Raw genomic sequence first — 26,877 nt, 5'->3', positions numbered from 1 at the left:
GGATGACCCTTTTAAGGTTCCTGCAAGTGCCAAGGTCCACCAGATAGGTGACCTCCCCTCTTCTTACTAGGATAGGGTAAGGTCTACTCCATTTGTCCTGGAGGGCCTGGGCTTTGCACTGTGCTCTAGTTTTTACACACACCCATTCAGGTATACCCAGCATAGCAGCATGAGTCTTTCTTTCGACCTCAGCCCATGCTGATCATTGCATAGCAGACAGGCCATAGGAATTGCAGAGGATACCACCACCTTCTTTTGGTCAGTAAGCCCTCTCCATTCTAAGGTCACCATTGCCATCGGATGAACTTTAGTTTGGTTATCAGCACTGATAACTAGGAATGTCTCACCAGTCAGATACTGTCCCGGGGATATTAATTTTTCAGTCACCATGGTGACACCTGCATCTGTATCCTCAATTCTTCATCTCTGATCCCATTTATGAGGCTGTTGTCTGTATTTTTCCAGGTTACTGGGCCAGACAGCCAGGGCAGCTACAACCACCCCACCCACTGAGATTAAAGTTGCTTCAGTGAGCTCCATGACATGGTCAGGGCTCACGTGGGTTACCATCTGGAGACTTACCACTATTTCTGGTACAGTAAGGGTCTCAAGTTCAGTACCCATTGAATTTACAATTAAGGCACCAAGCCTTCTTGGGATCCCAGTTCTGCCTCTGGTACCCACCCTTAGCCTGTGCACTGGCTCTGGCCCACCTTCTTGAACAGGCTTTCAGGGGCCTTGAGAATACTTTGGTTTTATCATTGAATTGGTCACGATCTTTCCTTTGGAGGGGCTTAGCAACCCCTTTCTTTTGGTCACCCTACCATGAGCAGTCTTGGTTACCATTGTCTTGATCCAGTGGTCTGAATTCTTTCCCAATTCTTGGGGAGAAATTGGACCTAGGTCTAGCAGGTACTGATGCAACTTTTCAGGAACACAGTTACTCAACAGATGTTCTTTCATAATATGATTATAAAGCCCATCATACTCTTGCGCCTTGTTACCTTTCAATCAGCTACCTAGTGTTTTCACAGAGATGTCTAAAAAAATCTACCCAGGTCCGACTGTGGGTGTTTCGAGCCTCCCTGAACCTGATCCTGTATTCCTCAGTGGTGAGTCCAACGCACTCAATCAGGGTATTCTTCATGAGGTCATAAGACTCAGGATCTGCCTCATTCAGTGTCAGGAGCCTATCCCTACACTTTCCTGAGAACACATCCCAGAGAAGAGAGCCCCGATACTTTTGGCTGAGTTTCCTCATTTTACAGGTCCTCTCAAAGGCTGTAAACTAACTAGTGAGATTACCACCAGCTACATATTTGGGGACAATCCGTTAGGGGATTTTAGCTTTAAAAGCTTTATCGTCCCCCCTATTTACAACTTTGCTGCCAATCGAGAGGGGTCCTAGGCCCATCTCAGATCTTTCCTTTTCTAAAGGCAAGGGTTTAGCCTTTAAGTCTATCCTCTTGGCTAGTTCCTGAAGATCTGCAACTTCCGTCTCTACTTCTGGGGTACTGTCAGTACTACCAGTGCTGTTATCAGTAGGATTGCTGTTGGAATCATCATCAAAGTTTTCATTCACTTCAGTATCAACTTCCCCTTCTCCACTAGGGGTTTCTTCTACTGCCAGGGACTTAGCATTTTCTGCATGCAACTGCAAAAGCAGATGTACCCTTAGTGGGTCTTGATCCCATGATGAGGTTCCATGCATTGCAGAGGGACTTAAGTTTGTCCAACTTAAGTTTCCTGTAGGGCCCCATGTTGAGCCCCTCGGAAGGACCTGCTACCTCAGTCATGGTTTTAAAGTAGTTGGGCCCTATTAAGGAATTCAACAAAAATCCTAATTAAGCTTTTCTAAAGAACCTAACTAAAATACTTTAACGTTCAAAACAGTTTCACTGTGAGGCTAAACAGAAGGCCCTCACAGGTAGGTTAAAAACAATTAAGAAAAAAATTTAAAATCCACAAAAATATTTTTAACTATTGACACTTTTGGATTCTTTAGTGGAATCACATATTAACCTATATGGTACAGTAGATGTCAATTATTGCGTCCCACCATTGCACATCAAACGTAGGAAGCTGGCTCTTTACATTGTATACCAAAAAGAGGTATACTGTGCAAAGAGTCCAGGTATTCCCTTATGAGTGTTGGGTTCCCAATGTTAGCCTAATGGGATAGGTCTTTGTGAAAAGAGGCTGCAGGTTTGGACTGGGAGGCCAGTCGGGTTAAACCGACATGGGGGTGCAGGCCTCACGATGCTTGGGGACGTGGGGGCACCTCAGTACACTTTTGCTCTGGCCAGGGGTGATGGGTGCAGAGGTGTCTTGAGGCACTGTTTTTTTTCACCGAAGTCAATCGTGGCTAAAGGGGCCTGCACACAGAGGCTGCAAGCTGCGTCGAGAAATCCACAGCGGGGGAAACCAAAGCAGGGTTTTGAGTCTGAAGGGGCTGGGGACCACGATGGCACCATTGGCCCACTTCAACTCGGGCTAGGTGGCCTAGGTGCAGTGGTGCTTTCTGAAGTCGGGTCTTTGTAGTCTGAAGTCCTCACCCTTCGGTCTTTAGTACCTGTAGGCTAACAGCTCTGCTGCTACACAGGAGTTCCTGAGTTATTGGAGAAGTGCTGGCAGTCCTCCAAGGCTTTGGAGGATCAGCAGCTTACAGGGTGAGGCGACTTTGGAACAACTGAAGAGAACAAAAGGAACAGGACGGCAGGAGTGGTGCCAAGTCAGTTGATGCTTCTTTAATTCTTGCTTTCACTGCTCTCTGGTACTACTTCTTTTGGCTGGCAGCATCTTATTTCCTGGTGCAAGAGGGTCCCTTAAATACTAGATTTAATTGAGTCTAGGGTAGTAGCCATTGGGTTACTTACCCATGCCTTCTACATGACCACTTCCTGAGAGAAGTGGGCATAACCTTGTCCCAGAGTTCCCAAGTTTGCCATAACAAAGATGGCAGACTCTGAAATTTCGTCTTCACACCAGGTAGCCCATCTCAGGTGTGGAACTACCCTGAAGGTGAACACACCTCTCGGACTACTAATTTTCCTGCCTTACCCAGGCACCAAAAAAGCCCTGGTTAAAGGGATGAGGAGTAGGCATCCTCTCCTGGAAGGAAGCAAGATTCGCATACCAAAGGCAGTGGGATCTTTGAAGCTCTCTGCCTCGGAATGCTAATTTGCAGGCCATCCTGTGGGAGGGGGTGTAAACACCCTCTGCCCAAGCAGGCTTTGTTCCTGACCTCCTGAGAGCAAAGACCCTCTACCCTGCGGGTCAGAAACTCATCTGTGGTGGCACGCTGGCTAAGTCACTTGGCACACTAGTAGTTGTTAAGTTTTGAGGGGGCATCTCTAAGGTGCCTTCAGTGTGCATGTATTAATAGATCCAACACTGGAATCAGTGTGGGCTTAGCAATACAAGATGTTTGATACCAAACAAACAAGTCACTTACCTTCGGTAACGATATAGCTGTAAGAAACATTAGTTAGTGATAGATTCCTTACTGCCCCACCCATCCTCCCCGTTCTGCGAACTGATTTCTAGGGTTAAAGGTCATCCCTTTCAGGGCCCTAGTTTCAATGCACCAGTGGTCAGTATCTTGCAAGGCTCTGCATTTCTGACACAGAAATGTAGGTGCGGAAAGTCGTGTACTGGAACTGACGTCAGCGTGCATTGGCGCGTCTAAGTAGCTCCAACAACGTCATTTCGGCGACTACGATGCCAACGACTTACGCGAAGCCGCACAACAACGCCTACCGACGCGCAGGGATACTGCTGATGAAAACCTTCGGGATCAAGTCTCACGCCTGGGGGTAATTCTAAGATAAGGAATCTATCACAAACAGGTTTCTTTCAGATATCTTTATTTCCAGTGAAGTCAACATGCAGCTGGGGAACTCTTCTTCATCAGTGTCCAGCACATGTTTGGTCACTAATACTGGCAGCAACTGGACTGACCAGCACAGGGACATATCTTTCATATGCACCAAGACACGCAGCTTACAGTGGCAGTCTGCATGTGTTTGGTGAAGGGTCCTTTATGGGGGCATACTACCATTGCTAAAGGTATTGTCAATTGGGGAACAACTGTGCAGTTTTGGGAAAGAGATCTGGCACTGGGTACCTGGTTAGCAGGAATACAGTACACTAACAGTCAAAGTTGAATCAAATACCAGGCAAGAAGTGGGGGTGACCATGTCAAAAAGGGGCACTTTCCTACACTCCTACTTTCAACATGATGAAATTACTGTACTTCTTGGCACATGTAACTTCCCATAATGTATCATACATAATGTACTCAGGCTATATGTTAAATGTTATTAGTGGACTTCTGTACGTATTGTGCCATCCACTAAAGTGGGTGTAAAACACGGCTCCAGTCCTACCATTGTAGACTGTTAGTTTAAAATCTCCAGTTTGTCCTATCAAAATAAACTCTTTAGACAGGTCAAAACCTCTCATTTAAATATTAATAAGTCACCCCTATGTCGCCCTTGTAGTCCACAAGGTAAGGTGCATGGTACCTAAAAATAGGACATGCAGAAATGTAATATTACAATTTCCTTATAGTGAAGAGACCCCCCCGAAACCTATTTTTCAGTGGCAGGCTTGGCTGCCTTATGTAGAAATCCAAGCCTTGAAAGTCTGGGCCTGTTGTCTTTTGTACCAGGACAAATACATGGATAGAAAGGATTATAAGGCTTACCTCCTATTCAAGCTACTGGGATACAATAAGCTACAAGAGGCCTTTCCTGCAACTACCCAACTGATCAATGGCAACTGGAACTGGACTGGACCTTGCTGCTGGTCTTTTCCCGGACACACTGAGTTTTTAAGTGACTCCACTGAGGAGGAGCTTTAGCAGTGTGCTCTTGATGTAGATTGAGACTTAACCCCCTTCCATGCTCATGACGAGCTCAGCTCGTCATGCAGTACACTGCTCCTGTGCTGATGACGAGCTGACCTTGTCATGAACAATGCAAAATCGGGATATGCAGCACAGAGGGGGAATTGCCTTAGCACTAATGTGGTTAAAGTACTAAGTCAGGAGGTAAAATCTTTGACCAGAATGAATCAGTTTGGTATATCTGACCTGTGCTTTATCATGGTCAGCCTTAAATTGTGCCTAGGTCCCAGTCAATCACAATCATTTTACTATCATTGGCACTTTATGCTTCTTGGTGTTATTCCTACTTAACACTTTAAAAAAATCATATATCCGGACCCTCTTTTTGGATTTTTTCATTTAGTCTATTTAATTTTACTCTTTATTTTTTAATTGTTATTGTTTTGCATTTCTACTTCATTACCGTTTTGGTACTGCATAAATACTTAACATATTGCCTTAAGTTAAGCCTGTCTGCTCTATGGCATAGCTATTACGGGACTGAGCTCAGGTTATTTTTGAGGATTCATCGTGATTATTCCTTCAGGTGTGCAGTAGATCCCCCAATATTTATATAATGACATAGTTCACCCTTCTTTTAAAATCCAGACAAAGTACGCACACGCACAGCACAATCTGGGAGTATGCAACCATAAAACTGGTCGAGGGTAAGGTCCTGTCTGGCACTTGTGGTGGAATAGGTTTATTCCAGAACAATACTATTTACCAAAGTAGTAAAAATGTTTTCCTTGCGCAATTCTGCCTCTCACCCAAGAGAATGTTTGATTATTTTTTTTGCAGAAGTTACAGCTTCTGACAAGAAAGGGTCATCTTTTAGCCACAGGTCCTCTATGATACGGTCACTCTTGCAAATTAACATAAATTGATCACATATTCTTTCCCCCACAACTGTCATCACACTAATAATAAGATGCAGGCTGCTCTTGATCCTGAATAACTCAGAGGATCTTAAAGATAAGTTAGCTGAGAGAACTCTTCACACAACCCCTAAAAAAAAACTGTGAAAAATTCTAGGATACATAAATATACCTATAGGATCTGCAGTAGGTGCAAAAACATTGTGCATAAAGGTTAGAAAATGTCCTTGTATTATGACTTGGTTATCAGAATAGTTTAAATGACATACTACTTGATTAGGATTGCATCCTAATCCTATTCAGGTAACCATGGCCTTTGATCAGATACTATCAGAGGTAAAAAAAAGCCTTAACTAGGAACAAAACTAAGGGTCAACACATCAGGCTCAAGATGGTTTGATCAAGCATCTACTAAGACCCTAGCTAACCTACACAAGGCCCATAGATCTAATCCTACAGATATAGAATTGGTCAAGCTCTTGTGCTTTCGATATATAGAGGCAAGGAAGACTAGAATGAAAACCCTTAAGGAAGAAGCTTGGGAACAATTGCACCAAGCTGCTATTTTAAATAATGGCAGGGATTTCTGGAGAGTTATTAATGCCCCATTTCTCAATCCATCCACGGACTCTGGTTTAGATTGTCATGTGGATGAGGAATCCTGGGTCGCACACTTCTCTTTAATATTCGATCCACAAGGTGAGGGAGTGGCCACAAAGCAGCCAAAAATTATAGGCCAATTTCAATCCTGGATAGCACTGCCAAACTTGGGTTTTATTGAATAGATTAGAGGAGTGGGCCACCTGTAATAATGTTTTCAGTCCGGTACAATATGGTTTCAAAAAGAGGAAAGGAACCCAGGATCAATGCCTCAAACTAAGTCTATTAATTGCGAAGTATACTCAAGTAAAGCAAGGTAAGCTAAGGTAAGCTATACCTGGCATTTAAGAACTTATCTGCAGCATTCAACTGTGTTGCCCATCACCATTTGTGGAGGATAATGAAAGAAATGGGCATAGATGAGGCTATTATCTTTTTTAACAGGCAGCTTTATTCCGCTGCCTCGGCCTGTCTGCGCTACGGGAAGCAGGGGGAGTGTACTAGGTCATTCACAATTAACAGGGGAGTTCGCAAGGGTTGTGTACTTGCCCCATTTCTTTTCCTCATGTATACTAATGGGGTGGAAACACCCCTGTTGAACTCAGTGCAGGATGTCCAAACAATCAATAATGTGCGCACCCCAATTCTCCTTTATGCAGACAATGGGTGTTTATCGCCCGCACAGGCCTAGCGTTACAGAAATAATTGAAAGTTTATGCGAGTTACATGAGGAGCTTGGATCTAAAAATGAATCAGACAAAGTCAGTTATTTTAATTGCTGGCCGTAAATCTAGGAAGGTTCCAAACTTTTATATAGCTGGTAAGAAAATAGCCTATACTGATACTTTTTCATATTTGGAATAACTTTTGACAGTCAATTAACCTGGTCCAACATGATTGCAAATAGGGTTTTTTTTGCTAGGAAAAAGAATTTACGCCCTACATCCATTTACAAAGAAATTGGGCGCGAAACCCCATTAAATGGTCAAAAAAGTTTATACTGCCAAATTTATTTCTGTAGCAACCTATGGGGCAGGGATTTGGGGATTTTCTAACTCTTCAACTCTCCAGACTATAGCGGGCACTTTTTGGAAAAATTGGTCTGTCTTCCCGTAAGTTGTTCTAATTTTGTCACGCAGAGTTGGACATTCCTTACATCAATAACATAATTAGCTTGGCCCCAATCACACTATGACATTCTATCTGGAGAAGAGAGTCTGTCAATTTTACTCAGAAGTTAATTAGACGACTGTCTCGGTCTCGAATACAGGCATAGGATTCCTTGGCGAACACATATTAAAAATAGCCTTTCTTCTCTTGGTTTAGAGCATTTATTTAGCTCTCCATCTAATTGCGATGCTATCTCAAAAATGCAATAGGTCTCGCATTAGGAAAGTGTGAGCTGTTGGTTTTGTAAATGACAATTTTCTTTAATAAGTGTTGGTTTTGAAAATATATAAATTAATAGCATTGTTATTCACAAAGCCAATAGCTTACACTTTCCTAATGAAAGTCCTATTGGCTATGGCAATGCTTGTTGGTAGCAAGCAAGGACAGTGCTGTTGTGGTGCTGAGTGATGATGTGGTTGGGCTAAGTGATGTGGTGGTGTATTAGAGTGATGTGGTGGTGTATTAGAGTGATGTGGTGGTGTATTAGAGTGATGTGGTGGTGTATTAGAGTGATGTGGTGGTGTCCCCGAGTGATGTGGTGGTGTCCCCGAGTGATGTGGTGGTGTCCCCGAGTGATGTGGTGGTGTCCCCGAGTGATGTGGTGGTGTTCCCGAGTGATGTGGTGGTGTTCCCGAGTGATGTGGTGGTGTCCCCGAGTGATGTGGTGGTGTCCCCGAGTGATGTGGTGGTGTCCCCGAGTGATGTGGTGGTGTCCCCGAGTGATGTGGTGGTGTCCCAGAGTGGTGCCCCTGAGTGGTGCCCCTGAGTGATGTGGTGGTGTCCGAGTGATGTGGTGGTGTCCCCGAGTGATGTGGTGGTGTCCCCGAGTGATGTGGTGGTGTCCCCGAGTGATGTGGTGGTGTCCCCTAGTGATGTGGTGGTGTCCCCTAGTGATGTGGTGGTGTCCCCTAGTGATGTGGTGGTGTCCCCTAGTGATGTGGTGGTGTCCCCGAGTGATGTGGTGGTGTTCCTGAGTGATTTGGTGGTGTTCCCGAGTGATGTGGTGGTGTCCCCGAGTGATGTGGTGGTGTCCCCGAGTGATGTGGTGGTGTCCCCGAGTGATGTGGTGGTGTCCCCGAGTGATGTGGTGGTGTCCCCGAGTGATGTGGTGGTGTCCCCGAGTGATGTGGTGGTGTCCCCGAGTGATGTGGTGGTGTCCCCGAGTGATGTGGTGGTGTCCCAGAGTGGTGCCCCTGAGTGGTGCCCCTGAGTGATGTGGTGGTGTCCGAGTGATGTGGTGGTGTCCCCGAGTGATGTGGTGGTGTCCCCGAGTGATGTGGTGGTGTCCCCTAGTGATGTGGTGGTGTCCCCTAGTGATGTGGTGGTGTCCCCTAGTGATGTGGTGGTGTCCCCTAGTGATGTGGTGGTGTCCCCGAGTGATGTGGTGGTGTCCCCGAGTGATGTGGTGGTGTTCCTGAGTGATTTGGTGGTGTTCCCGAGTGATGTGGTGGTGTCCCCGAGTGATGTGGTGGTGTCCCCGAGTGATGTGGTGGTGTCCCCGAGTGATGTGGTGGTGTCCCCGAGTGATGTGGTGGTGTCCCCGAGTGATGTGGTGGTGTCCCCGAGTGATGTGGTGGTGTCCCCGAGTGATGTGGTGGTGTCCCTGAGTGATGTGGTGGTGTCCCCGAGTGATGTGGTAGTGTCCCGAGTGATGTGGTGGTGTCCCCGAGTGATGTGGTGGTGTCCCCCTGAGTGATGTGGTGGTGTCCCCCTGAGTGATGTGGTGGTGCCCCTGAGTGGTGCCCCTGAGTGATGTGGTGGTGTTCCCGAGTGATGTGGTGGTGTCCCCCTGAGTGATGTGGTGGTGTCCCCGAGTGGTGCCCCTGAGTGATGTGGTGGTGTCCCCGAGTGATGTGGTGGTGTCCCCGAGTGGTGTGGTGGTGTTCCAGAGTGATGTAGTGGTGTCCCCGAGTGATGTAGTGGTGTCCCCGAGTGATGTGGTGGTGTCCCTGAGTGATGTGGTGGTGTCCCCGAGTGATGTGGTAGTGTCCCGAGTGATGTGGTGGTGTCCCCGAGTGATGTGGTGGTGTCCCCCTGAGTGATGTGGTGGTGTCCCCCTGAGTGATGTGGTGGTGCCCCTGAGTGGTGCCCCTGAGTGATGTGGTGGTGTTCCCGAGTGATGTGGTGGTGTCCCCCTGAGTGATGTGGTGGTGTCCCCGAGTGGTGCCCCTGAGTGATGTGGTGGTGTCCCCGAGTGATGTGGTGGTGTCCCCGAGTGGTGTGGTGGTGTTCCAGAGTGATGTGGTGGTGTCCCCGAGTGATGTGGTGGTGTCCCCGAGTGATGTGGTGGTGTCCCCGAGTGATGTGGTGGTGTCCCCGAGTGATGTGGTGGTGTCCCCGAGTGATGTGGTGGTGTCCCCGAGTGATGTGGTGGTGCCCCCGAGTGATGTGGTGGTGCCCCCGAGTGATGTGGTGGTGCCCCCGAGTGATGTGGTGGTGCCCTCGAGTGATGTGGTGGTGCCCCCGAGTGATGTGGTGGTGCCCCCGAGTGATGTGGTGGTGCCCCCGAGTGATGTGGTGGTGCCCCCGAGTGATGTGGTGGTGCCCCCGAGTGATGTGGTGGTGCCCCCGAGTGATGTGGTGGTGCCCCCGAGTGATGTGGTGGTGCCCCCGAGTGATGTGGTGGTGCCCCCGAGTGATGTGGTGGTGTCCCCGAGTGATGTGGTGGTGTCCCCTAGTGATGTGGTGGTGTCCCCTAGTGATGTGGTGGTGTCCCCTAGTGATGTGGTGGTGTCCCTGAGTGATGTGGTGGTGTCCCCGAGTGATGTGGTGGTGTCCCCCTGAGTGATGTGGTGGTGTCCCCGAGTGATGTGGTGGTGTCCCCGAGTGATGTGGTGGTGTCCCCGAGTGATGTGGTGGTGCCCCTGAGTGATGTGGTGGTGTCCCCGAGTGATGTGGTGGTGTTCCCGAGTGATGTGGTGGTGTTCCCGAGTGATGTGGTGGTGTTCCCGAGTGATGTGGTGGTGTTCCCGAGTGATGTGGTGGTGTTCCCGAGTGATGTGGTGGTGTCCCCGAGTGATGTGGTGGTGTCCCCGAGTGATGTGGTGGTGCCCCCGAGTGATGTGGTGGTGCCCCCGAGTGATGTGGTGGTGCCCCCGAGTGATGTGGTGGTGCCCCCGAGTGATGTGGTGGTGCCCCCGAGTGATGTGGTGGTGCCCCCGAGTGATGTGGTGGTGCCCCCGAGTGATGTGGTGGTGCCCCCGAGTGATATAGTGGTGCCCCCGAGTGATGTGGGGGTGTCCCAGAGTGATGTGGTGGTGTCCCCTAGTGATGTGGTGGTGTCCCCTAGTGATGTGGTGGTGTCTCTGAGTGATGTGGTGGTGTTCCTGAGTGATTTGGTGGTGTCCCCGAGTGATGTGGTGGTGTCCCCGAGTGATGTGGTGGTGTCCCCGAGTGATGTGGTGGTGTCCCCGAGTGATGTGGTGGTGTCCCCGAGTGATGTGGTGCTGTCCCCGAGTGATGTGGTGGTGTCCCCCTGAGTGATGTGGTGGTGTCCCCCTGAGTGATGTGGTGGTGTCCCCCTGAGTGATGTGGTGGTGCCCCTGAGTGGTGCCCCTGAGTGATGTGGTGGTGTCCCTGAGTGATGTGGTGGTGTTCCCGAGTGATGTGGTGGTATTCCCGAGTGATGTGGTGGTGTTCCCGAGTGATGTGGTGGTGTTCCCGAGTGATGTGGTGGTGTTCCCGAGTGATGTGGTGGTGTTCCCGAGTGATGTGGTGGTGTCCCCGAGTGATGTGGTGGTGTCCCCGAGTGATGTGGTGGTGTCCCCGAGTGGTGCCCCTGAGTGATGTGGTGGTGTCTGAGTGATGTGGTGGTGTCCGAGTGATGTGGTGGTGTCCGAGTGATGTGGTGGTGTCCCCGAGTGATGTGGTGGTGTCCCCGAGTGATGTGGTGGTGTCCCCGAGTGATGTGGTGGTGCCCCCGAGTGATGTGGTGGTGCCCCCTAGTGATGTGGTGGTGCCCCGAGTGATGTGGTGGTGCCCCCGAGTGATGTGGTGGTGCCCCCGAGTGATGTGGTGGTGCCCCCGAGTGATGTGGTGGTGCCCCCGAGTGATGTGGTGGTGCCCCCGAGTGATGTGGTGGTGCCCCCGAGTGATGTGGTGGTGCCCCCGAGTGATGTGGTGGTGTCCCCGAGTGATGTGGAGGTGTCCCCGAGTGATGTGGAGGTGTCCCCGAGTGATGTGGAGGTGTCCCCGAGTGATGTGGAGGTGTCCCCGAGTGATGTGGTGGTGTCCCTGAGTGATGTGGTGGTGTCCCTGAGTGATGTGGTGGTGTTTCTGAGTGATGTGGAGGGTGAGGGTGAGGGTGTGTGGGGGTGAGGGTGAGTGGGTTGTGAGGGTGTGTGGGTGAGGGTGATGGGGGTGAGGGTGATGGGGGTGAGGGTGATGGGGGTGAGGGTGAGGGGGTGTGAGGGTGAGGGGGTGTGAGGGTGAGGGGGTGTGAGGGTGAGGGGGTGTGGGTGAATGACGGTGAGTGAGGGTGAGTGAGGGTAAGTGACGGTGTGTGAGGGTGGGTGAGGGTGTGAGGGTGTGTGAGGGTGAGGGTCCGAAGTAAATGGTGGCAGGGCAGACATAAAACAGAGAGAAGAGACTGCGTGGTGACTGCGTTGGTCAGTTTCAGAATCAGGAGGGGCAGAGTCAGCACAGTCTGCGAGGGATCAACGTGTCTTGAGGCAAAGCATAGCGCATGTAGCATTGCAGCTAGCAAGTCGAGTGTTTTCAAGCTGAGTGTCCCTAGAGAGATGGCAACACAGCAACAGCATTTCAGGAGCAAGGCTACTGTAAACAAGCACAGTAGGCTTTCACTTTCGTCCAGAAACAAGCTCTCGGCATTGCTGTGGCGGCAGGGGGGGGCGCCTTTGAAGTCTGATGCCGAGGCACAGACAGATGGTGGTGCGCGATGTGCACGCGGGGGAGCGGCAGCCTTTGAAGTCTGATGCCGAGGCACGGACAAATGGTTAAAGTCACTCACATAGTACATGTGACTGAAAAACCAAAACGGGAGGATTTCCTATGGTCAAATGAAGGTTTCAGCAGCCTAACTAACGTGCTCTTCAGAACCTCCTGAAAGCCTTTAAACTAAAGTCAATACTGAAAGTGAATGGAAAGGTATTCAAAAGCTTTCTATCTTTAAAACTAGAGACAACGAGAACCCAACAACCTATAAACATGGACAACACTTTATACCGAATTGAATTCTCTAAACGACGTTTTTTAAATCCCATGTCAGTAAAAAGTACATACCTTTGATTACTCAAAACAGCACATTCGGTCTGATAACACAGATCATATCTGGACAAAATGGAACATCAACACAGCTTTTAAAATGGCGACAGACAGGGTGAAGGTTCGGCGGTTTCCATGGTATGCAAAGTAAACATTCGGCAGGCAGGTGCCATTTGAGATCTCTTACAGCTCCCCAAACTGCAAATGTGTGACATCATGCATATTTTCCAGCATAACGTACGTGTGTAAGAGTCGAGCTGGGCGCGGCCATGTCACCACGTGACGTCATCAATTCGCGACAATCTGCTCCCCCACTTGGTTGGGCTACTCTGGCAGGCATAGGCATAACCCATAATCATTTTTGTTTACCACAAGACGTGCTGCCAGGTCGGGTACTATAAATAAATGGCCAACGGTAATGGGCCTGTGTCGGAGCGACTTATACAAGTAGGAAGTGGCAACGGTGAAAGTTTCAATCCCGACCATCATTGTACTCATGGAAGCTGTGGGGTAGGGTACAGGGATCATTTTTACTTGTCCTCGGACACAAGGCAAGTGACATTCCTACATCTCAAACTATGGTGGTAAGCACGACGACTTCCGCGACCCAATCCTGGCACAAATTAAAGGATGGGGTCGGGAGAACCAATGCACATGAATCAGAGGGGAGGAGATCTATGTAGCTAACTGGCAATAACATTAGCAGCACCAACCTCCTGCCCGTCTTAAATCCATATAGTCACCCAAGCCTCCTCTCATACCCACACCAGACAGTCTGACTGGAGCCTGCAAACATTCCTCAAAGCACAACAATGGCCTGAAATAGGACGCGGAAAGAGAGCGAGTAGGCAAAAGAGAAGGAAAATAGGAGACGAGAGTGATGAGAAGACCGTTTTGAATAGGGTCTATGTATGCAAAGTGAGGTGGGGCAGAGAAGAGATGGAAAAGAAACAAAGGGGTGTGGAATAGGAAGTGGAACAAGAAAGCAAAGACCAAATAATACAGAAACGAGATGAGGCTGGTGGAAAGTGAGCCAGTGGAAAGGTGGGGGCGACAGATGTTAAGGCAGAGCATGCTGGAAACAGGGACACAAATGGCATGGGATGCGCGGAAGGGAGCACAGAGACAGAAGCAGGGAGTGGGAAGAATGGGGGTCAAAACGAAGTAAGAAGCAAAGAGGTTAGATGAGGCAAGAGTAGGTAGAGTAAGAAAGCTACATATTAAGTTAAATAAATGTGGACTATACATGTAGGTCACGGAAAAAGTAAAGGAAAATAAGGTGATGAGAAGAGTGAATTGGTGAGAGACGAGGCAGTAAGAGACCAAGTGGTATTGTACGGACGAGAATCACTCAAATGAGCAGCACCGAAGAGAGCATGGAGTGGGGAAGCCAACCAGAAGGTAGTCGTAATGATCATATATATAAAACGGGAAAAACAGCGATCCAGTCTGAGTACAGAGATGGCAGGGGGAAGAGAATCCACCTAGCAAGATCGAACGAAGAGAGGAAGTGGGAGGGGGAAGAGGAGGTGCCGTGCAGAGAGAGGAAGAGGAGGTGCAAGAAGAGGCAACGATAGGCAGAGGTAGTCGCCGAAGTCGAGAACATGGACTAAGTAGGCAAGAGATATGTAGGAAGAGGAAAGTAGTAGCAGAAGGCATGGTAACAGTCAGGCGACAGAGGATGCAGGGAGAGAGTAGTAGTGGATTCAGGGCTCGACAAATCCACTCGCCCGCTCGCATTTGCGAGGGAGAATGGATGAGGACGAGCTATTTTTAGGTCCTACTCGCCCTTTCTGGCGAGTAGGCAGACTAACTTTTGTCCTCTGTCTTGTAAAACGGAGCAAAAGTGACAAGATAACAATATTTAAAGGGATTTTTATTGCTCACAAAGGGACTGATCAATAAAGATGCCTTTAAATCTTGTTAACTTGTCACTTTTGCTCCATTTTCAGAGACGGCGGTAGGTTGCAGTTGGGTCGAGGGGATTTTCCAAGGTACAAGACCTGCAGGACTAGTACCATTTTCCAGATTTTCCGAGCCCTGGGATTAAAGGTGGGGACAGGGTGGTAGAGAGCAAGAAACGGGAATGAAGCACAGACGAGAGCACAGGAGAGGGCAGAAAGAAGGCAGGTAAGTTAAGGCTCAGGAGGGGGTGTCAATGGATGAGCCAGGAGGAGGTAGCAAGATGGGAGAGAGGGGGAGACAAGACAGGGAGAGTGAAGGAGAGAGGCAGGGAGTCACTCGGAGAGGGAGTATGAAGCAGAGATGAATTAGAGAAAGAATGACGCAAAGGATAAGGCAAAGTGGGCGGTTACTGCAAACTCTTGTGGTACAGGCGGTACTCAGAAAGACACTGATCCGCTCCTACCTGAACAAGCTCTCGGAATTGCTGTGGCGGGAGGGGGGGTGGAGCAGCCTGTGAAGTCTGATGCTTAGGCACAGACAAATGGTGGTGCGCGATGTGCACGCGGGGGAGCGGCAGCCTTTGAAGTCTGATGCAGAGGCACAGACAAATGGTGGTGTTATGTGGCTGGCGATGGTGTGCACGCACAACGATCACATGAACTGTACGTGATCCGCAGTTTGGTAGAGCTTTTGAACTGCTTACTATAATCTCGCCTATCTATCCCTGCGGGAAAGAATAGTTGAGACCTAAAATGGCAATTAAGACTCATTTCCTCAAACAAAGGGCAAATGAGAGAGTTAAATCTAATTGCCTAAAAGTGTCTGTAAAATCATACCTAGAAGGTGCGATTGACCAGGAAGGCATTGCCTCATACTGACTCACCGTGACAAATTTACGTCACAGATTTATCTTAGTAAAGTTTCGATTGAATTCGATTTTGTGTATGTTGGCCTATCCATCAGGAATCTACTCTGTACATGATTTACCTCCTTGCCCGTGTAACAGGGTTTCTACTCAGTCAAATTTACATATCTTTTTCTTTTGCAATTTTTATGTAGAAGACCGTGAGAGATTTATTCTGCCACTTATGCACAAATACAACTTTATACAATGTCGCCCAGGAATATATTTCTTACAATCACAGACAAATGGTGGTGCGCGATGTGCACGCGGGGGGCGGAGTAACGGCAGCCTTTGAAGTCTGATGCTGAGGCACGGACAAATAGTTAAAGTCACTCGCATAGTACATGTGACTGAAAAACCAAAACGGGAGGATTTCCTATGGTCAAATGAAGGTTTCAGCAGCCTAACTAACGTGCTCTTCAGCACTGCTGAACAATCTTGTTTGTTATTCTGTGGCGTCCGTTTTACTTCTTTTTTGGAAGACTAGGAGACAACATAACACTCCTGTATGAATGGTCTGTTTTATCTCTGTGTTTAATTGATGTATTAGCTGTCATTTTTAACATATGTATTGTTTTTACCTAGTAATCTAGGAAAAAACAAAGCACAAAAGTTTGAACAAGGAGCATTTCTGGAGACAATGAATATATCAGTCAATCGCCTGCCCTGATGTTGAGGGATACAATTAGGTGATCAACCATCTGGGTAACTTTGTGATGTGTCAGCCGTTGCCAAAGCTCCTGCCCTCAAGACATAAGACCCACGTCATTATTCTGCCCTGCTTGTTGCAGTACCTTAAGGGCAATCTTTCCGACTGTCATCAGTCTAATCTACCTGCACTCGATGGAATCAGAAATGTCTTTAGGGCCAGCTGGACAGCTCACAGATTAAGGAAATGAATGTGGTGGTTCTGCTCGATCTGAGACCAGCGATCTACCATCACTCATCCAGATGACCTCTTCTGCTAACAGATGATGCATCCATCACTACTGTAACCTTGGGATGGGCTAAGGAAAATGGTTTGCTGCATATCAGAATAGCCTTAAATCATCTGCCACCGACAGTTATGAACTGACTAGTCAGAAAAGGAGATTCTGTAAACTATGCCTCTCAGTGCTGGTCCACGTCTACTGCATGTTCCTGTGAAGGGCCTGCATAGGCCTGTGGGCATGAGACACTAGCAGGAGGCAGAATATCAAGAGCCCATGCAGCCTCAGAACCATCCTGGGGTGAAGAGATGTGCTCAGGTATGTGATTGTACTGTTTCCATGAAAATTAATGAGTAAGGTAAAACAACTCACAAGTGCACCTGAATCTATCTGCGAGTGGAATGAGGTAACAGACAAGAAGTAGGGATGAGAAGAAGAGGGCGAGGGGCAACATTATAGATATTGTAGAGAATAAACCCAGGAACTCCTCGACTGCTGTAAATTCCCTGACACGATAAAACCCAAGAAACTTTACTCTTTATTGCACATTCCCACACCATTACAGTCCAACAATTACATCGGAATTGTAAAAGCACTATTCTCAACTGTAGTCTGTATTTAAAGATGAACAATATATGTCTCACCTCCAGTTGTAAGGAATCGATTTTTTCTTCCTGACAGGTCTCGCCCTCACACTCATATTGAACAATTTTTCCATCTGTTTTACTTGCGACCAGTCGATGGACATAATTATCTTAAAGAAAAAAAAGGCAAGGGTCACAATATAGTTGGCAGAACTAAGTAAAATTCAGCCAAAGCGTATAGTGTTGAGATGATCTATAACCTGAATGCAATTCCAGCTGTAAAAAACAGTTAATCCCAACGTTGCATTTAAAAGTATTTAAAATCAGTTGAATAATTCAGTAGTCAACAGAGGAAAAATTGAGCTCAAAGTTGACCACAGTTCTACCACTTTTGCAACAGAAGATCCTAAAGATGGTTTTCTACTTTACACCAATAAACCGAGATTGAAAAGTAAACACATATTTGGATTCTAATTAAAATAATACTACTTCAAACCGCTCTGACTCAAGCATTCAAAAATTATTTCTTATATTTCATCAGTCCAATGTGAATCATTCATTTCAAATGCTAGACACATCTGACACACACATTATTATTATTATAACAAAAGTAGACAGAGATATCACATTACACCACCTACTAAGCAGTCCATCACCTAAATCAATTTTCCTCAGAGTAACTAACCTAACCTAATAAAGCCGAATTCCAGCTAGATACTCCGGCTTGTGATCAACCCGCAAAACACAAGAATTCAACAGTACACACTCACAATCAAGTTACGCAGGCACTGGCTAATGGGTTTACACTCCTTGCCAAAGCACTTTTAAAATAAGCAATAACTGGGACCATTCAACACCTAATCACCTAATACATCGCACAATCTTAACATAATAAAACTGCCTACTAGACCTACAAAAAAGGGAACGAATCCAGGACTAACATTAAAAAAATATTTACCTCATTAGAAACAGCCTGGACAAATATCACTTACCACTATTGCTCTTTAAACTTCAATACTAATGTGCAGCCAACTAATTCACTCTTAACTTAAAAAAGTTTTAGATGCAATTAAAATAGATCTACGCCCTATGTACCAAAGAATGCACAATATCAATACTGTTCAAAATATTTTTGACACTACTTAAATCATTCCCGGACGTTGGAAATATAAACACACAGGATTTACTTATCACACCGCCTTGATGTACCACTTCACTAGACATCTGGTCAGGGATGGAGGTGTGACCTCCTTACTCACCAGACCAACAATTCCTTGTCCCTCTGTGCTAATTAATGTAACCTCAGAAACCCCCCACTTTTCTTCTAACTTCTTCCACTCATACATGCACACTCATATCACATTACCAGTCCTGTGTTTTGCAAAAAGTATCTCCTCCTGGGAGAGTTCACACCTTCTGGCAGGGGATCAGATCCCTAGCTTAGTGGCAGCAGTTGTGGACCGAAAGCCAGAGCACAAGAAAGTCTTAGGCAACCTCTAAGGTAGCCACCAAGGTGCATGCCACATCAACCTAATTAAATATGCAGGGCACCATAAAAGACAGTATGTCTGTTATAATAGTATATGAGAGCATGTTTATTTAAAAAAATAAATGGTTATTACTTGAAGTCCGTTATCCAATTTCTCTTTTACTCTTCATATTATTGCCCAGATTGAAATTTACACCCAGATGATGACCTTGACATAAAAACACACGCATCCCCGATCAATACAGAGGTCGAAATGCGTGGGCTTAAAATTTGGGGAAGAAGTTTGAGATCCTGCTCTACACATAAGTTTAATAATACCACTTGTGGATATAAAACAGTGACTTAAGCGACTAAGAATATTAATTGGTCATAAAAAGAGAAGGAATCTGATAGATGTTCTTTCATCCCCAGAGGGGGAATACATCAGATGTAGTGAGCTGAGAACAACTCGGACTTAGTACATACTCACACATTTCACAAGAACTTTGGATTGTGTCTAATATGGGGTTTTGATGTTTCTTGTTTTTATATGTTTCTTATTGTGTCTTGATTTATTGGATTTGATGTTGCACATATATTGCAGATGAAGAGACCAAGGTAAAATAAAATAAAAACTTGAGAAAAATGAATGTAAAAAATTAAATTATGAGATTAACTCTTAAACACACTGGATTCAATTGGATGTTTTGTTGAAAAATTGAATGTGGGTTGATGGCCCCGTGGGGTACATATTTGTTGTACTACATCGACCTTGGCACGAGAATCATGTCGGGGTGACAAGGCAAGTTGTCTGATACCAAACCATAATGGAGCTGCCAATCTCAGGGGTGCCCGGTTGCCAGCCCATTTTATCCTATGGACCGCTGATCAATTAGAGTAGCCCTCAATGGAAAAGGCTACTATAGGGACATATAAGTTTGCACTTATATGTTCTCGCCTTTAATATAATGGAGACTGCTTCCTGGGCTCAGGAGGCTTTTCATATGGGTGGCTGGAATATATTAAAAATAGTGTTTTGACCTTGCTACGCATCGTAAAGTCAGCGTTGAATTTGATCAATTTTCACTGCTCCTGCAGTCTGCAATAGCAGGACTGCTGCCATCTGTTTACTTGGGTCACTCAGGGTGGCACAAAAAAGCTTGAGGTCCGTATAACCCCTTTAACTCCAATGCCGTGGATACCACTGGAACCATTTACCAGGGAATTATAAGGGGGTTAAAGTCTTTGCCAATTGGGGTTACCAATTACACATGTATCATTTTTAGGGAGAGAACACTGGTACTGGGGCCTGGGCAGCAGGTTTGGGTGCACTTTCAGAATCATAACCATTGGTGCAAAGAGTGTGGGACAGTGCGTGAATGAATAACCAAACAAAAATGGCATTTACCTACAGGCTTTTTGTTTTTGAAAATGAAAATACGGCTTTGGGATTTTGTTTTTGAAAAATAAAAAAAAATCATGCTGATGGAATAGTGCGTTAAACACAAAAAAAAACCACTGACATTTTACCCACCACCAGCTTGTAAGTCATTTCTAAATTTGGCGGGCAAAGTAGTCTCAGCATGGCAGATGTTAAGTCCTCCACCAGGGAGTCTTCTGTGTCAGCCAAAATGTAAATATGGCCTTTACCAAGAACTTCTCATTTTTTTTTGCAATCTAAACACCCAGAGGTGTCCGGCGCGGTATAACTTGAATTGATTCTGTTCATTTCTATAATACTGTACAAAAGTTGAAAGTGTGTACATAGCTAGTATTACTTATATATTTCCATTTTGTGTTGGACATTTTTGTAATCTTTCCACAACCACAAATGGACAACCAACCAGTGCTCCCATATGTCTCCATATAAAAACCAAACTATTTTTGTGGGTGGCAATAGCACCACAATTAGAGAATGCTAAAAACACAACATAGACACATCACATTCATGAAGAGAAAAACACACTTTTTTTTGCAATGTGAGTAGCTGTGAATTTTGGGCCATAGCACAGCCGGCACCTACACAAACCTGCACATTTTTCAAAATTAGACAACCAGGGGAGTCCAGAGTTGTGTGCCTTGCATTGATTCCATGTGTTTTTAACCCACAATGCTTTGCAAACCTCAAACTCTGCATGAAATCAGGCATTTACCTTTATTTCTGTAATGGAAACTTCCAGAATATGCAGTAATCCACAAAATTCCTTCCACTTTGCATTACCCCACTTATGGCAATAAAAACATTGCCCCACTTGTGTGGCTGGGCCAGATGATTGAAATCGGTTTTCAGTTTTTGTACTGTTTACCTATAAACCAGTTGAAACACGAACAGTGCTGTAAGAGGTGACAAGATTCCTGCACGTTTCACTATCCATATCTTACACGCAGACAAGCGTTTTTCACACAGTCCGTCATGACAACCCTACACATAGTATCAATTAACGCACAGGGCTTAAACTCCCCACTTACGCATCAGGCTCTGCCGCACTGGCCTAGGCATAAGGAGGTGGATGTGACATTGCTCCAGGAGACTCAACTCCTTAAGGAGGACACCAAGCGCCTCCGTTTCTATTGGTACCCCACACTATTTCACTCTTCATATGTCCGCAAGTCCCTTGGTGTGGCAATCATCCTCCGTATGGACCTATCCTATAAGTTCAAAAGCACGTATAGGGACCGAGAGGGTCGTCAAGTGGTGATACTTGGCACTCTAGGTATTACACAGACAACCATCATCTCCGTCCATGGCCCCAATGGAAAAGAGCGGAGTTCTATACCGACTTATTCTGGATGATCTCCCACTTTGGCATTGGGTCTATTTTTTTGGGCGGTGACCTCAATATTCCTCTGCACACAGGACTGGGTTGCTCTCACCAACACAGGGTGAACACCGCCCTGCCAGAGCCATGACACAGGGGTTGTTAGAATCTGGCATTGGTGGTGGATGCCTGGCATCACTATCACACATACGAACAGGATTATACATTCTATTCCAAAGTGCATAAAACTGCTCATGCCTGAACTACCTTTTGGTCTCACAGTCTGTGCTGCCTAGGCTAACAGACTCCAAAATCCATGTCATAGTCCTGTCCAATCATGTCCCGGTGTGGCTGATGGTGGGGCAAGCTGACCCGCAGAGACCATTCCGAGGGCAAGGATAGTTAAACGAGGTCACACTCCGAGACTAAACTTTGCGCACCTGTATCAAAGATACAATAAAACATTACTTTGCCGAGAATGACAATGGCGAGGTGTCCCTTGCAACCTTTTGGGATGCGACCAAGGCAGGTTTTCCAAAGAGAGCTCAGTTGGAGAGTGCGGGTAATCTCTACAAACAAGAATTAGAAATTCAGATATCTCAGGCTGAGAGAGCAGAAGAAGGGGGAGGGGTTCACACAGGACTTTAAGGGACCTCTGCAGGCTTCAGGGGCAAGCTTGAAAAGCTTCTGATGAAGGAGGCCGCCAAGATACTACTTTATGTTAATCAAACTTATTACGAATGGGGTTTACAAGGCAGACAGACTCTTGGCTCACAAGTTACGTAAGCAAACAACACTTGCATGGAGGAGGTCAGGGATGCAGAGGGTCAATTGCATCAAGAGACAGTGGAAATTCTCACAGGTTTTCAGCAATTTTACTCTATTCTGTTTTGGGCCCAGAACCTAGATGGTCACTGCAAGATGAATATCTCTATGACTTTTACACTCCTGAATAAGGCTCCGGGCCCCGATGGGCTTCCAGCCACCGTTTATAAATAAATATGCCTCCCTACTGATAGAAACCCCAATATCGGTTTTCAACAATACTTTAATGTCAGGGCTAGTTCCAGACACAATGCTAGTGTTTCACATACCCTTCTTTTGAAGCCTGACAAGCCCTCAACGCTTTGCTCATCTTATAGGCCCATTGCGTTACTGAATAGTGGCATAAAACTCTGTGTCGATACTCGTGGCCCGGCTCCAGCCTACCTTGCCCACCCTTATTGCTCCTCAGAAATCAGGCTTCATCTGCCATAGGCAAGCAAACAACCACAAGAGATGGCAGATGCATCAACACCAACTGATGGCCCTTCTCTTCCTGGATGCTGAGAAGGTTTTCGACAGAGTAGATTAGGCAAACCTGTTGAGGGTACTGGACAAGATCCATGTAGGTCCAAAATTGAAAATGTTAATCCAGGCAAACTTCAAAAAGCAGTCTGCCAAGCTTAAAATCAATGGAGCCTTCACGCCAGACATCCCCTTGATGAGGGGCACGAGACGGTGTCCCTTGTCCCATCTCATATTTGCCTTAGTCATGCAGCACAAACTAGCCTGCTTCGCTGATGATATACTGTGGTTTGTCACAGATCCTCAGACAACAATTCAATTCTGGCATTGTTTTTTTTGAGAGGAGGGGGATTTGGGGGGATACATTGCTTTAAAGCCCAGGTATTGGGCTTTAAAATCAATTACTCCAAATCTCAGGGACTTGGGGTAGTGGAGCTACAGTGCAACCTTCGTCACCAAATCCAACCGGTCAGTTTTACATTTGCTGCATCAGTCAACACATTTCTAGGAGTTCACCTTCTGGCAATATCACCCTTTACTCACGTCTTTATTCAAGGACATCTATAGGTGGGGCAAATTTGAAATATCCTGGTTAGGTTGGCTCAATAGACTCAAAATAAATTTCCTTTCCCGGCTCCTGCATTTCCAACAAACCCTTCCCCTCATCATCCCCTAAACACAGGCCCTGATCCATGGCAAAATGCTTAATTTTGTGTGGGAAGGTAGATCTCAGAGGGTGACAAAATTGGCCATAGTCCGCTCCATGGCCGAAGGCGGTCTGGGGTAGCCAGACTCAGCGTACATGGTGGCAGCTCAAGTACGCACCTCCCTTAATTGGAACCATTGCCCTAAAGGTAAGCTTTGGGTACAAGTAGAACAAGCCTTCTGAACAGTCCCCCCTGGCGAGCTTTTGTGGTTTTCAAACACGGCCTGGGCAGGTCCCCCCCATCACCACCTACCACTGACGTCAAACTCTTGGCCCATTGGCAAACAATATGACGAAAACATGCATTTCCGGTCTACCTCTAACTCCTGAACCCCCTGGCCAATAACTCGAACTTCACTCCAGGCATGTAGGAACCATGCTCATTTTGGTGGAACCAGGGCCAGTCACAGTCTTTGAGGGACTTCTACAACAATGATGTTAGGACAAGGGGGGAATGAATTAAGAAATATACATTGACTAGGCTCAACACATAGTCTCACTTAGAATTTACAGTGTGGAGGGATGCTGTGCAGAGTGAGGAATCACTGATCGAATCCCTGTATAACATCTGACGCAAAGGCATATCCTGGCTATACCACTACATCTCAAATCTCACCGCCTCCAGGAAGCATGCATACATGGTACAATGGGAGAGGGAACTGGCTATGGACATTTTATACAAGACTTGGGGCGCTATCTGGCAGAGGGCCTCCAAGTCCTCCATATGCCTACTTCAAGAGTAGAAAGCCTACAATATACTGACACGTCACTTCTGTGCATCTCCAGGGCATGTTTGGGGGTTCAGAGCTGTGTTGGAAGGATTGCGGGGAAAGAGTTACTTTTTACATACATGGTGGACATGCCAGCGGATTCGGGCGTTTTGGGAAGAAGTCCCCCTCACAATATGTTCCATCACTAATGTCTCTTTGTCCCATGAGCAACTATTAGTTCTCCTTGGAAAGCACAGATCCTACCCCATGACGAGCCCTCTGGAGAAGCTATTCTTGCACTTCCTTCTGGCCGCACGTCTGAGTATGGCTCAGATGTGGAAAAAGTTGCAGGCACGCTTATTATGTGATGGGGGAAGATGTGGTCAATCTAGGAGATGGAAAAACTTACAGCAATAGTTTGTGATAGGGTTGCGAAATTTGATATTTGGTGCTACTATTCTTTCACTATTCTTTTTAATCCAACTAACAGACTCATGTCCACAGTTCAAACTAATTTCATATTTCCCTATACTAATTCACCACTAATCCTATTTTGGGTTCTAGAGTTACGTGCTATTCGTCGAAAAGCACTTTGGTGCCTCGTCAGGGGTACAAAGCGCTAAAACAACGCAAACCCCTTCCCTCTTCTATCCCTCCACAACCCTTTTTCAATCCGAATACCAGACTCACACGTATAACGCTCAAATACATTTTCATATTTCCCTCGACTAATTCACTAATAATTCTTTTTGGGTTCTGGAGTAGCGTGCTACTCGCCGAAAAGCACTTTGATGCCTCATTCATGGGTAGTAAGCGTTCTATAAATGCAATTACATAAGCTAACCCGGTTCCTGGCTATTTGTAAGTAGACACAGCAGGGAGGTTCCACTTCATAAACTTCCAAACTAAATCAGATAGAAATAATGTAAGATCCCCTGCATTATATTACACAATCAACATCTTCGTGATTTTAATGTAAAAAAAGTGGAAGTGTAAAATGCCACTGTTCCATAAAAACTGATTGCCATGCTTAGAATAAATCCCAATTATTGTAAAGTTGCTACTGCATGAGCCACAAAGTAAATCAAAATCTATGTTGGAAAATATAACAAAAGAACAATTACTGAGGAGGGCAACCAAAAAAACCACATCACCACCGTTGTAACGGCACGTACATCAATAAGAACTTACTTTATTAGTCACCAGCCTTCACACTGTACCAAACACCTTCCCTTCAACATCCTCTGTAAGCGCCATAATCCAAATAGAATACCAAAGTTAATAGCACAGCAAGCCATCCACAGTCACAACTATAGACACCATTTTGAAATAACCATGGATCATATAAATCTCTTAACACAAAAGCCAAAAAGAGGATCAAAAAGGATTGACTATTGAGGGTTGCAAAATAAGTCTATCATCCGGTAATCTACTACAGCCATAAACATTCTTTAAATCAATCATCATGCAAATAGCCTGGCTAATCCCAGAATGACGAGGGTCGAGGTTACATGGTAAATCTAACCATTAGTAATCAAAGTGGACGACATCTTGGGCAGGTCTGTGATATATTAGATGATGCACTCTACAGTCAAGGAAAGGGGGGGGGGGCTGAACAGGTACTAAGTTCACATCAGAAATTCAACAATTCTAAATTGTAGGCGAGCAAGTAACACATAAGGACTAAATATATAGTACTATAGTATTATCCTGGTTTTCTTAAAGCAGGAGAAATGCCAAGATTCTATGGTATGTCTATTTTAGGTCATCCTTTAATAGGCTACGTTCAAATCACAACCTACAGTAACTCTCATATGCCACAGATGTAGAATGCTCATTCAAGAAAATGTATGCAGGAAGTAAAATGTATACACTTTGAAATTCAGAATCAAGGAGTGTCAGGGGGCAACACAAAACAATTACCTAAAATAACGATTCACAAGTCCTACCGACAAGCGGTAATGATGTGCTTTAACCCTGAGCTAAAACAGCTAAACTGCCGGCTAACTACATTTCTTGATATAACCGCAAAAAGATTAAAAAACCCACCCTTATTGACTAAGAATCAATTTTCATTAGAATAGCCACTGTTTGGAACAATATGAACAGACTCAAAAGAGAAAGGAGCAGAAGTTATAAATAACTTGAGTCCTTCTTTAAAGACTTTTTACTCTCATTTATTTATTTCTGTAAAATGTTGGGTCCTTTTAACAGAGTTTTTATTGTATAAGATCTAGATATCTTATTTTAAAATGTATTCATGTATGCCATGGTTTTAATTAATCAAGCATAATAAAACTTACTTACATTCACAAGTCATTTTAAGAGTACCCACATGGAGACAACTATCTTTGAATTCAATAGTTTTAAGCAAGTCAGACAGGATCAAAGAGAATGCAACAGACTCGGACAGACAGCATTCACTGAGGTTAGAGACACCTCTCAATACTAGAATGGTTCTTTTTCTGTTGGAATACATGTACAACAAACAGATTTCATATGCAGAAGCCAGTCAGGGTGTACGCAAGGCATCTGACATGGAAGACTGGAGCCTCATTATATAGGTCACATGTCGATTTAGACTAGATGAGGTGTTCATAAAATAGGAATGAATACTATATACTGGAGTGGAAGAGGGGGTACAAGAAAATTAATGAGACGGAGATTTTTACTCTAGACTATTTAGATAGCTACAAGATAGACATTCACACGAACGCCTACCCATTAGGGGGGTAGAATGCACATACTAACTATGCATGTGTAGGACATGCTATTATAAGCTTGAGACCCTAAACACACAATATTATACAAGCGTAACATCATGGAGCAAAAGGGGCATTTCTCAGGTTTGGAACTTAACTCATAA

The 26,877-nt window shown here is 45.8% G+C and overlaps 1 protein-coding gene across 1 annotated transcript in view; it reads right to left on the bottom strand.

Annotated features, from left to right (window-relative positions):
- BRAP (BRCA1 associated protein) overlaps positions 1 to 26,877 on the bottom strand; it is a 249,679-nt gene that overhangs the window by 95,680 nt on the left and 127,122 nt on the right. The window contains exon 9 of the mRNA XM_078667442.1: positions 17,142 to 17,251. Within this exon, the coding sequence (XP_078523568.1) occupies positions 17,142 to 17,251 (110 nt within the window). The remainder of the gene's footprint in view (positions 1 to 17,141; positions 17,252 to 26,877) is intronic.

This window comes from Lissotriton helveticus, chromosome 11, assembly GCF_964261635.1.
Source record: "Lissotriton helveticus chromosome 11, aLisHel1.1, whole genome shotgun sequence".
Taxonomy (NCBI): Eukaryota; Metazoa; Chordata; class Amphibia; order Caudata; family Salamandridae; genus Lissotriton; species Lissotriton helveticus.
The sequence above is the reverse complement of the archived record's forward strand: the minus strand, read 5'-3'. Positions and strand labels throughout refer to the sequence as shown.